Source organism: Choloepus didactylus, chromosome 6 (genome assembly GCF_015220235.1).
Source record: "Choloepus didactylus isolate mChoDid1 chromosome 6, mChoDid1.pri, whole genome shotgun sequence".
NCBI lineage: Eukaryota > Metazoa > Chordata > Mammalia > Pilosa > Megalonychidae > Choloepus > Choloepus didactylus.
The window spans coordinates 45,540,067-45,553,195 of NC_051312.1; the positions used below are offsets into that span (position 1 = coordinate 45,540,067).

General features: G+C 46.7%; 1 protein-coding gene and 1 pseudogene across 1 annotated transcript in view; one reads left to right on the plus strand and one right to left on the minus strand.

Moving 5' to 3' along the window:
- ABTB2 (ankyrin repeat and BTB domain containing 2) overlaps positions 1-13,129 on the plus strand; it is a 200,733-nt gene that overhangs the window by 141,502 nt on the left and 46,102 nt on the right. The window contains exon 2 of the mRNA XM_037838921.1: positions 6,863-7,009. Coding sequence (XP_037694849.1) covers positions 6,863-7,009 — 147 coding nt within the window. The remainder of the gene's footprint in view (positions 1-6,862; positions 7,010-13,129) is intronic.
- Positions 436-2,020, minus strand: LOC119535837 (annotated as a pseudogene).

The window sequence follows — 13,129 nt, forward strand, 5'->3', positions numbered from 1 at the left end:
GCATAGGGCAACTACTCAGAATATGGTGCCCTAACCCATGGTTAAAACCTGCTTCCCAAACCCCACAAACACACATACATTTCTCTCTCCCACAACAATTTCTTTTCAGCTGAACTCTTGGGCCTCAAAGTATAGTGTTTTCTATCTTGAGATGGATTCTGTTCAAGAATTGAATGAGCTTTTGATTATTATTATTATTATTATTACCATTGGAAACTATGGCTTTTTATTTTTACATGGACCAGGTCAAAGGAAATCATCAGTAACTCGTTTAATATTAAAAGAACACACACAAAACAAAAACCTTGGGCTTAAAAGAACAAGATAGAAAAACCTGAATCGACAGATTCAGGAGCCTGGGTGGAAGATTTAGATTATTTTTAGAAAGGAAAGACACTGCAGATCTCTCTAGAGAGAAATATTTTTAAAGAATTGCTAGGTTTTTTGAGGGGGGTAGGGTCTCATTTCCCAGGCTGAATGATTTTTGGGGCAAGGGAGTGGCATCACAGTGCTAGGATTAGAGTGATCATAGGCTAGGGCCTTGGACTGGATCCTGCTGTCTCACAATGCAGGTAACAGAGAGTGGGGCAACAGAAAGAAATGAAGGCGCCCACCCATGTTCTTGGATTGAGCATCATGTAGGTCCAAAATGTGTCAGCACAGGCAGTACTAGGGTAGGGGTGCCGAAAGCTGTCAGCCAATGGCAAAGCCTGCAGCAAATCCCAAAAGCCTTGGTGCTCTTGTAGGATGAAGCCAGCATTCTGTTTGTTTCTCTTGGGGTTGCAAAGGTCAGTCTCTTCATGAGCTACATTGAGGTCCCCACATAGCACAAGAGGCTTGCTGGAAGCTGAGTCCTTTAGGAACACGTGAAAGGCTTCATCCCAGTGCTGCTGGTACTCCAGTTGCCCCAGACCCCAGCCTGCATCACATTCAGCCACAATCACCTGACCTTCCTCATCACTGTCTTCCTCACCTATGCCACAAGGGACTTTGAGTGGGCACTGATGGGAAGGTAGGCCCACACCATTGTACCCTGCCTTGTCCTGGGGTGCGGACCAGGCAAGTCTTGAAGTTCAGCAGGTAGCTTGTTCTCTGAACATTTGGTCTCTGGATGGCACAGAATATCTGGGGCTTCTTCTTTTACCCAATCTAAATTTTTCTTCTTAATCCAGGCTCAAAGACCATCCACATTCCAGGACCAGATGTTGATTGTGGCAGATTTGCCACTCAGTGAGGTTTTCCGATCTAGGGGGGTCCTCATACAGTACTGCCCCTCTCCTGCTGCCTCTTTTTTTGTTTTTCTTTGCTCCCATCTTACTCTTCTTGGTGTCTGGCTCCATCTCAGGCTCTTTTCTGTTTTCTGCCACTGTTCCCTTTTCTCCCACTCTTCAGCATCTCTTAAACAAAAGCCCTTTGGCACTTTTTCCACATTGCCCACCGAAGCAAGATTTTTACCCATTGCCCAGACACAAAGAATGGAGAGTGCTGTGCCCCCACGTGGGTAACTGGCCTGGTCACATTTTCTCTTTTGATTATTCTTGAATCATTTTACATGGATGATTGACACCTAATCAGTCAGCACATTTCATCTGACTTCCAGATTTTCCCTCTTATTTCCTTCATCTTCTTCAACATACTGCCCCCCTCCCAAACCTCTTTGGACTTAGAATATCAGCAGAAATACCATTCAGTGAAGCTTTTTAATTTTTAAAGAATCTTCTGTCTTTAGACTCCCAACTGGGGTCTCCTTGAAAAAAAATTCATGCTTCAATTTTTCAGCACTTTGTTCTGGTATGACTAACATACAACAACTGGGCAGTAAATGTACTATATATAAAATTCAAGATCAGAGAAGGGAAACACTTGTAAAAAAATAAAAAGGGTTGATTATGTGGGCTATTGGAAACTGTATGGTTGGGTAATATAATTTTTATTTTCAGAAGCTTATGGATTGAACCCCACCCAAGCTTCCAGCTCCTAAGAAAACTGGCAGAGGATACCCTGCCAATTTTCCTCGCATGAGCAGTTAAACCGTAATCCTCTACATCCTGGCTTTAATTTCAAAGAAGCTGGGGATGGGTGGAGGCCTTTGCCTTCTTTGCGAATGACCATCCCTGGGTCTGGCAGCTGGTGGGTCCTGTTGGGGGTGGGGAGGGGGTGGGGCGGGATAGGTACTACACACTCAGGTTCACACAGAAACCCAGAAAAACATTTACAAGTCTGGGGAGAGCCCTGTTAATGGGTTGTTGAGTTTAAAGGACAGTTACGTTGCAGTTTTGATGGCTTGTTGTTGAATGGTCAGAAAAGCCGAACTGTGTAAAATTACTCAGTTTTACACAGAAAAAACATCTTTATATTTACAATTGTATGGGATGGCAGAGAGGATTTTTCTTATAGCTGCGAGGAAACCATAGGAAATAGTAATAACAGGGACTGTTTGTTCCGCTGTTGACAATTCAGAAGTTAAGTGGTGGAATGAAAAGAAGAAAAAAGTTTTGAGTGGTACATTTCAGGGCTAGCACACACATAGTGCTCAGTAAGTGCCTAGAATCCCAGGCCAGGAGGGGCCTTGAGAAGCCATATTTTCGACCCCTGTATTTTACAGAGTAGTGAATTAAATCCTCATCCGTTTGGCCTTTGGGCTAAGCCCTGCTTCTGAAGAGTCTGGTTCGCTAACCCAGTGTGCAGGCGTCTGCTTCTGGCTTGGTGCTGCCTGGAGGAGACAGCGCCTCTGCAACCTGAAACCGGGTTGAATTCCTGGTTGGCAACACCGGTGAGAAGGCGGGCGCCCCGTCTTCTGGGTCCTGGGTTCCTGCCTGATTCAACGGCGCCCTCTCTGGGCACGGGTGGAGAATCACCTGGGAAGGAAATGTTGCTTTTCCCCAGGTCTAAAGTTGAGCCACTGACCAACCCCCAGAGTGCAGTTTAGGGATACGAGGATCAGGTGTACGTAGGTTTCTTTACTCTTTCCTGCTTTCATGATTTCCTGGGAGGCACTGGGAATTTTTCCAATTTACTGGCCAAATTATCTTCTTCCCTAAATTTCAGAAGAAGCAAAGAAAAACATCTCCTCTTACTTGTGGAATGAAGTTAGAACTTTTTCCTGAGGGCAGTGGGGAACCACAGAAGAGTATTAAGCCAGAATAACGTCATGGAGTAAGGAGTGGCATGGGGTGGGCATAAGGCTGGAGGCAGGAGATGGGCACGGAGGCTGTTGTGGTACCTAGTGCGGTGGGGTGGTTGGTGGCCTGAGCTGGGGTCATGGCAGTGGCAGACCTTTTTAAAGATATTTAGGTGGTAAAAGCAGCTGGGGGAGGATTGGGGAGAGTTAAGGATGGCTCCCTTCTTCCCTTGGATGACTAGGTGGATGTGATGCTGAACTCAGGGGATAGTGGAGGGGAAGGAGATAATGAGTTCTCAGATTCGACGATTAGGCAACAGGAATGAGAAAAGGTGAGCTATGGGGGATTGTGGTTTTGCCTGTAGATTGAGAAATGTAGAGGCTTCCCATACAGTCAAAGCACATTCAAGTGGAGCATTGTTTCAACAGAAATGCTGATGATGCGATCATGCTTATTGCTTCATTCTCAGTAGTTCATTTCACAGTGAGGCCTGTAGGTTTCCTCTGTAACGAGTTCAATAGGGATCAATTTTGGGTGTCCTCATTAACTAATAAAGGGAAACATCTCAGCATGCTTTCTCTTCCATCATGACTGAAATAAACCGTTATTCCTAAGGATTTTACTAAATGGAAAAAAAGAGAAACCCTTTCTTTTCTTTGGTTTTTTAGAAATCTCTTTTTCCAGAATGACCTTGCCCTGGGACCATATATTGAAGCTGGGAGTTTGTAGGGAAAAAGAAGGCATCAAGGTGTTGAGAACTTAAAGTAAATGTTTTCAGTCTCCGGTAAAAACCACTGAGGAACGGGCTTGTGTGGGAGAGGGAAGAATTTAGGATTGACATAAAGAAGCCTTCATTCGTAAGGAGCAATTGCGGAAAACAAGCTGTGGAATTGCATTCTGGTAAGATCAGAGAGAATGAGAGAGACAGGCTCTGGTTTGTAGAGTTTTACCCCCTCCAGGGATCCTGGGCAGGAGGTGCCTGGAGACCCATTAAAAGGAAAGTCATTTCTGGGTCTCACTTTGAATTTCCTCCTGTCAAGCCCCAGGCCCAGAAGGAACCTCTCTTCTCTTAAACCTTCTAGGTGCTACTTAACTCACTAGCGGAGAAGGTGGCCAAAGTTAGAACATCGTTTCATTTCAGGAGCTTAAGAATCAAGAGATTGAAATTCTAGTCCTAGGTCAATTTCTGACCCTTAGGCAAGTCACTTAACTTTCTGGGACCTTGGTTTTCTCATGTGTAAGATGGGTGAGAATCATACCTCATGGAATCTTGGGGGATTAAATGTGGTTATGCATGAAGTTACCACAGTCCCTGGCACATAGTAAGCTCTCAATAAAGGTCACCTGTGGCTAGTACTATAGTGCCTTGCCAGAAGAATATTTTATTCAATATGAAAAGTCTGTAAAAAATAAAGGATACTATGCAAAAGCTGTGATGCTATCAATTATTATTATTAATAATAGTCTCATAATTACTTTTGTCATAGTATTATGTGGAAGTCCCTTTGGGTGGGTGAAGACTGGGAAAATGGGAACTCCTATTAATGGAGCTGCCAGCTCCTATTACCAGATCCGTTGCCATAATATTTCTCTTTGGGAATCCTTTGACAAATCAGCTGAATTTCCTATTCCCTTGCTGTAAGCGCTGTAAATCTGGTCCACATGTCCCCAGTGTTGTTTCTGTAGATTAATAATGAAGAAAAGAGGAGGAGCCGGGCCTGCTTGAGGACCAGTGGGGATGTGTAGAAACTCTCCCAGCTGTTTGGTCTCTCTGTGGGTTTTAGCTTGTAGTTGGGTGGTTTTCTCTTTTGTTTTCCTTGTTTTACTACTTAGAGCCAACTCTTCCTAATGTGTTTGGTTACTCAGCTGTCAGGGAGGGGTTCTGCTTTAGGGAACAGGGCCCTCAGTGGTGGACACGGAGAACCCAGTCATGCCCTTCTCCTCCTCCCACGGAAACAAAGCTTTGAGGAAGTGCTTTGATGCAGTGCACTGCATCAAAGTCAGTACCGGATGTGCTGAGAGGGGCAGCTGCCACACAGAGGGGCACAGGAAAGTTGAGGGGGGAGCGTGCAGCATGCCTGGGGTGGGGGTTGTGCAGACTGCAGAGAAGCAGCATGGAGGAAGGCAGGGGGGGCCTGGGTCAGGGGAAGGGCGGGCTAGCAGGGCACTACTGACTGCTGGCTGAACCCACTCAGTGGTCAGAGACCGCAGCTAGCTCCTGGAAAGAGAGCCATGCAAGCTCGACGAGGGGTGCCCGTGGATGAGAAGGGCAGTAATGATAGAGCAGTATTGTCATATGCACAGGCCACCAAATAGAGTTCACCAGGGTGAGCATTGGTGGTGTGCTCAGCAGACTTCAGGTGTACAGAGGGTTGATCACATGTCCACATTCTGGAGCCAATCAAACCCGGATTTCAATGCTATCTCTGCCATTTACCTGAGCAAGTGACTCAAACTCTCTGAATATCAGTCCCTCAGTATCTACAATGGAAATAGCAGTGAAATAACAACACTCAGCAGAGGACTGACTGAGCCCCGCACTGTTCCAAGCATTCACATCTAAGACCTCAGCTAATCCTCATGGCAACCCTGTGAGCTGTGTACCTCCATTCTCTTTAACACACGAGGAAACTGAGGCATGGAGTGGTTAAGTAACTCGCTCATGCTCACACCACTGGTTAAGGACCAGAGCCAGAATTTCAGACTGCAGCATTCTGGCTCCAGGCCCCTGTCTTAACTGCTCTGCCACCCCACTAGTGCTAACTCACTAGTGTTCAAGATAGGGAATTCCATCCCAGATTTGGCCACATCACATGGCTCTCCAGTTATCTCAAGGAATTTTAAGAGATTTTTTCCCAAACATGATTGATTAAATTCCTGTGGGTATTTTTCTTTAATAAAAAACAAAGTTGAGAGGGGTGAATTGCACAAAGTAGATGCATCAGTCAAAGAAACAGCAGTTACCAAAAGCTAGGAATCCCCGTTCTAGGCTCTGATTATATAACTGAAATATCCGTGGCCACAGGCTTTTAAGAAGCAACATGTAATTTTAAACCAGTCTGATTTTGCTTTTCTGGTGCTTTCTAAGAAGCCACACAGTGAGTTGGAGAAGTTTCTAAGCTGTGACCTCTGGGATTGATGCTGACAGTTCTGCTCCTCTGCTGTTGAAGTGTTAGTGAAAAACACTAATTGGACTTGGCCAGTGGCTGGGACACGTCCTGGAGTGGAGAAGAGTGCATCTTTTTCTCTGTGCTTGAAGAAGGAAAGGGGGCAGTGTAGGAAAGTGAGAGGACTCTGAGGGTGACACTGCCTTTGGGGCTGGCAGGGTGGGCATTCACATCTGACTCTACCATCCTCTTTGTTCCATCCCCTGAGCTCCAAAACCAGGTCTCTTTGTCACCCCCGAACCCTGAGCATAGTACAACCCATGGGCCAAGTCAGGCATTCTGTAAATACGCATCAAATGAAGAAAGTTCTTGTGTGGCCCACGAGTGGCTCCAAGAAAGGATGGTCTCTGTTTGCTTAAAATCACAGCTATAACTGGATCCCTCCTCATTCTGGATCCCAGAGCACCATGCACAGCAAAAAGTACAATGTCTTCAAGGCTTGAAGAGATCTGCCTGCTGAACCCTGCCCTCTTCCCAGGAGAAGGGGGAGCACCACTGGGACCTGCCTGCAGTGGGCTGTGGGGGGCTTTTCCTCTTTCCTAAGTGTGACCTGTCTGTCTTTTCCTTCCACAGGCGTTCTCTCCCTCCCCGCATACTTCAGTCCCTACAACAGTGGCTCCCTGGGCCACCACGAGCAGGCCGATGCTTACGCTCAGCTGGAGCTGCGGACCTTGGAGCAGTCTCTCCTGGCCACCTGTGTGGGGAGCATCTCAGAGCTGAGTAAGTTTGACATTCATGTCTGGACAGTAGAGCAAGGCTCTAAGGGAGAAGGCAAGGAAGAGCTCCTCCACGCTTCTTGCCTTCCCTGAATACCATATCTTTCTAGGCCAGAGAAAGACACATTTGGCTGGGCCAGCATGTTGACTTAATCACACATGGATTTGGATTTCTGAATTCCAAACTTCTGAAAAATCAAATGATCTAGCAGCACTGTGCCCCTGTTCCTGTATGGCAGTGACCAGCGGGAGCTAACTGGATGGCATGCATTTCTCACTTTGCCACAGACCTTGTTACCTTATAGCTGCTCTGTTTCATTCATTTGCTTTACCTGCCTGGCCCAGAAGCCCTGAATTTACAACTATCTGAGCCAAGTTAGGAAATCACCCCTGAAACCTCAGTATAGAAAAAGGAAGATAAAAGCAGAACTACTGAGGTTAATGGGCATGGCTGGGTGACTCCCATCCCTCAGGCCTGCCCCTCCATGCTGCCCAGGACCGCAGGAATCTGGGGAGTGCAATTGACCCTTTGGTCTAGATCATTACCATTTGACAGCTGCTTCAAAAGAGTGTTAGGAGATGTGAATCCCATGCATCCCTAGTGTGTCTCCTTCTGTTACCCCAGTTATTTGAGAAATCAGACTACACACTCTGCCTCCGTAGTTCTCCCGCACTCTGTCATGGGACTACCCAGTAAAGGGCAGTGGCACATACCAGGGTTGTAGCCCGCAGCATGGAAACAATGGAGTTTCCCTCTGCTCCAGCCTTTTCCATTGGTAATTTCATGGGGTTTTCTGATCCCTGAACAGTAAATAGCTCTCCTTTCTGTTTCTTCAGGACACAGCTTCCTTCCTCCCTCCATTCTTCCTCCCCCTCCCCAGGACAGGAAATGAAGGAACCAAGTGCAGGGTCACAGAGCAGATCTGTAAGGGGGCTGGGAGAGAAAGCGAGACTCTAGCTCTCTGTCCCCTGGTGGCATCTCAGTAGTCAAGGCTGGGTGTGGCCACCTGCCCCCTTGGAGGAGCCCTGCAGGAAGGGGGCTCGGGGTTTGCCTTGACCTCCCCTCCAGGCTGTCTTCTGGACCGTGGGCCATCTTTAGATCGTGCACTGTCTGTGTTTCGGTGAACTTTCCTGCCCGGAGAACCGTGACGGACGCATGTATGCCTCTGAGTCCACTGAAGAGCACCTTGGTTTGATTTTTCTTTTAACATTAATTGACCATGTACTGTGTGCAAGGTACCACGTGAAGCCTCTTATTCACATTATCTGATTTACTCCTCACAAAAACTCACTGAGGTGTGTCCTGGTGAGGGAACCGAGGCTTAGAGAAGAAAAGTGATTTTTCCAAAGTCACGAGGCTAATAAGGGTTGGGGCAGGGACTTGAGGCCTGCTGTGCCTAGCTTCGCTGGCCACACTCTTAACTGCTTAGCGCCGTGGGCTTCCTAGGCGGGGCTAGCAGCACAGCCACCAGCCTCTGGTCAGATGAGAGCTGATCCTTCGCCTTTTCTCTTGGCAGCCTCTGTACCTGTTACAGTCCACAGTCAGCATGAGGGGAACAGCCTCTCAGCATTGAAGGGCTTGTCATCATTCTGACCTTACCATTCAGCCTAGGGACCAAGTCCTATTGGTTCTACCTTCTAAAACTCTCCAGGATTTTAGTTTGCCCTTTTACCACCTGCACTGCAGCCAACTCAGCCCAAGCCTGGCAGTTTAAAACATAAGTCGGATCATGCCAGTCCTCTTTGCAACAGCTCTCACTCCCAATCAGCTCACTCAGTAAAATCCAAAAGCCTCAGCATAGCCTGAGTTCCCACATGTCATCTGGCTTCCTCACCTACTCCTCTTGTCTTCTTGACTGCCGGTCATGCTCCATCCATAAGCAATTTGCACTCCCACATTAGGCAAGGCCTCAGCAATGGCCGTTCCCTCTACCTGGGACATTTTCCTGAGATACCCAGATAAATTGGTAATTTACTTTAAGTCTCTGCCCACATGGCACCTTTTCTGAGCTCTCTGCATAAATGAGCACCCACCCTCATTGCACTCTCTTCTTATAGCTTTGGTTTTATTCAAAGCTGTAAACTTACACCACTTGACATTTATTATATATTTACTTGCAAGTAGTTTATCATCCCTCTCCTCTGACTAGAATGTTAGCTTCATGAGAATACAGACATTATCTGTTTTGTCCACTGCTGCATCCCCAAGTGCTACCCCAGCACCAGGCATTTAGCTATGTGTGTGTATTTCTGTGTTTGAAGGAATGAGTTCTATCCCACTCAGTATTTGTCTACTGAAACTTGGCTAGGACTGGTCCCCATCCTGGGCTGGCCGCTCCTTGGGGCACAGGGATCAGCATCCCTATAACATCTTTTCACAGACACCACAACAAGCTAGGTCACCCTAGCTTCCTCCCTCTGAAACTAGAGTTTTGCTAGTTTGCTGTGAAGGCAGGAGACAGGTGGAGGCAGATATTGCAGTGTTTCTTTCTGAGACTAACACACCTAATGAAGCTAGTGATACTTGGCACTGAGCTCTTTGTGTCTTAAAGTTTACCCCGGCTTTTCCATGCATTACCTCCCTGTACCTCACCAAGCCCAGCCTGCCAGGTAGGTTAAGAAGTTTTGTTCTTGTATCAGGTCCAGCTGCACAGGGAGCTTAGGCATTTGCGTTGTCTCTGCCCCTCTCCACCCCTCTCCACCTGTGAAAATTTAAAGGGAAGAGAATAAGAAATAAAGAAAATAAAACATGTCTTTTTAAAGGCAACAAGATGTTCTAGACCTTATTTTGAAGACAGCGCTACATTCCATACTTGCCTGATGTTTTCATATGATAGCTCATAACAAAGTTTGCGAAGACCAGAGTGAAACCTGCAGCACCTCTAATCGAGTTTTCATTGTTAACAAATAGTGAGAGCTTGTGTTTCCATGCCTAGTGGGTGTTCCTGAACTTCATATTGAGGTTTCATCCCAGTTTAGGATCAACCGATTGTCAAGTACAAGGAAGTTTCAAAAGAAGCACTGAAGACCTACCTGTGGTAAACCAAAAGCTCATTATAGCATGAACATTGCTTCTCAAAGTAGCCACAATGAGGGAACAGGGGTCCCCTGCACATACACACACCCAGACACAGTTGCAGACTGAAACTTTTATAAAACACACAAAAAATGTATTTCTAGAAAAAAGAAATAAAAACATTCGAATACAAGTCCATGTTTTATTATTAGATAGATAACTATCAACTTCTTGTAAAGGTTTTTTTAAAGCTCACTCTCCATTTCTGAACTTAAACTGTGAACCAGAAGAAATAGTTTTCAGAGCACACTTTAAGTAGCAATGATGCTGTTGTCATGAACATGGTTTGGGACCCAAATCCTGCCTGATCCACTTACTAGATGTGCAGATGGAACAAATCACTTAAATTCTGTGAGCCTGTTTCCTCACCTGTAAAAAGGAAGTACATCCCTTATATTACAAAGAGATTTTGTTTTCTGTCTTTTTATGTCTCTCATGGAGCACAGAAAATACAAGGTGGCAGAGGGAAAACCACCCTGGGAGAACACCCAGAGCAGGCTGCTTTCTTTGACAGTAAATGTGGGTTGCAGAGCAGGTGGTTGACTTCTAGACGCCTGCTCTAGGCTGTCCACAGGCATGTGTCTGCCTGGTCTTTGCAGAGAGTCTGATCCTAGGAGGGCTTGGAGGGAAGAGGCCTGGAACCTCTGTCTCCAGCAGCCTTTCTGCTGCCTTCCTGGTTTCCCTGAACCTTCAGGAGGTTCTCATTTCTCGAAAGGGTTTTAAGAAACCCACCTGAAGAGCTTCCATTTTTTCTTGATTTTTTTTTTTGTCTGCGTTCTGGCTGGAATTTGCTGGCAAAGGCCCCTACACCAATAATAGTAAAACCACAATAAAAGTAATTCATGGTAATGACTTCTACCTTGTCGAGCCTTTGAAATATTTCAACCAGATTCTTTTTGATGCAATCAGAACTATTAGATTTCTCTTTCTTGTAGTCCTGCCAAAAGTTAGGACATTTAGACCTGGAGAAACCAGTGGAGGCCAGGGTATCAACTTATCACAGCTGACTGAGCGATACAACTCACTGCTGTGAGACGGGTCGGCCTGGTGATTGTTGATGCTGGTTTCTGCCACCCAGGAGCCCAGAGGGCAGGGCTGGGATTGGCATTTCAGGGCTCAGACTCCTGTCCTGGGAAATATGGGTCAGTGCTTGAGAGCAGGCAGAGGCCCTGGAAGAAAGAGCACACAGGAAGTGGTCTGTGGAAGAGAAGAGGAGGGTAATGGGGTTGTGTGTACCTTGACTGATACTCCCTGCCAAGAACAGTTTTCAGTGCTTTATGGTTATTATTTCTTTGAATTCTCAGAGCTTGTAGGGTAGATACCATTGTTTCCATCTTACATATGAGGAAACAGAGGCTCAGATGAATAACTTATGTCAGGGTGGAAGTAGCAGAGCCCTGGTTTGAAGCCAGGCATGTCTGACTCTGGAATCCATGCTCTTATTTTGCTTGGTTGTTCTCAAACTTGACCAGACGTTAGGATCCCTGAGGGAGCGTTTACAAAATACAGATTCCCAGAAGCAGTCCCAGGCCAATTAAATCGGAGTCTGGGGATGGAAGCCAAGGTCACATGGCTAGTAAATAGTAGAGTCAATAACTCACTGCCCTCAGCCCTCCTAGCGGAGCTGCAGCTGCCAGGATGAGGTGGCACAGGAATGCAGAGAGAGAGCAGTGAGGACCTGGGGCCAGGGCAGGGGTGGGGAAAGGGTGGAGAGGGACAGGGAAGACTCTTTCCCAGCGGAGGAATCCATTTCCAGGGGTGCCAGTTGTCTCTGCTTTTGAAGCCAAATGCAGTCACTGTGGCTGTTGTGGCAGAATTTGGCAGCTGATGGGCTAAGGTCAAGTGCTGTCAGAGGTTGTATTGTAAAAGGAAGTAAATGCATAAGGCTGTGTCTTCACTCATTCACCAAATGTTTGCTGAGCACTTATTTGGCAGTAGACCTTGTGTAGGTTACTGGAGACACAGGAATGGAGCCTGCAGGCCAGTTCCAGATTCACAGAAGCTGCATAATGAAGGTTAGTTGAATAAATGAATGACTTGGTTTGGCCATACATTTACTGACCCTTCACTGGATGACTTAAAACCTGCTAATTTCTCCCTCCTTGTGTTTAGTTGTGTCTCAAGGCTTTCTGTGGAAATGGCTGTCTGTAAGGAACTACCACAGGTGGGGGTGAAGCTGACTCACAGGGGCACCCCTTGAGTTCTCAGGCCTGAGGAGAATGGATAGGCGCCACTTTTCCCAGAATCGAGGTGCTTGCAGGTGCCTGTGGCTATTTTGGCCCATCCTTTCTCAGCATTGTGGCCTTACACAATGATGGGATGTTTCCTGGCCAGGGCTGGTGGAATACTGAAAAGACTTGACTTGGGCAGAAACACAACACAGGATATGGGGACCTGAGGACCCCACAGACTTCAGAAGGGTGTGACGGCAGCTCAGGTCACGGTAAAGTTCATTGTCTTTGGAGTCTAGCAGGCTTGGACTCAGATCTTGACTCTACTATTTACCAGCCATGTGACCTTGGCTGGTTAACTCATCAACTCATTGGGCCATTCCTGTGCCCGGGGAATGTTTTAGCCTCAGTAAATGTTTGTTTACCGGATAAGCCTTGATTTCTTCATCTGCAAAACAGGGATAGTACTTGACCCCTAGTATTGTAGGATCAAATTAAATCATATTTCTAAGGAATTGAGTGCTTGGCACATGGTGAGCACTCTGTGGTGGTGGTGGTGGTAGTGGTGGTTGAAGGGGTGGAAGTTGGTGGTGCCTTCTCTTCTGAAGCACCAGGGGGCTTTGCGCAAAATGACACAGGGGAGACTCGCCACAGAGCCTGGTGCTGATTGCTAGAGGCTGGGAGAAGCGGCTGAGCGATTCCCTTGGTCATAGAGCTGCAGAAAGGCCAGTGGGTTGGTGGAGAAAGTGGGGATGTTGAAAAAGAAACCACATTAGCATAAGTTTTGGAGGAGATGGCCCTGCCAAGTGTTTAATTCAGCTGTTAAGACTGGGAATGAAAGGGAAGCTAAATTGCCATTGTATATCTAGGTGACAGT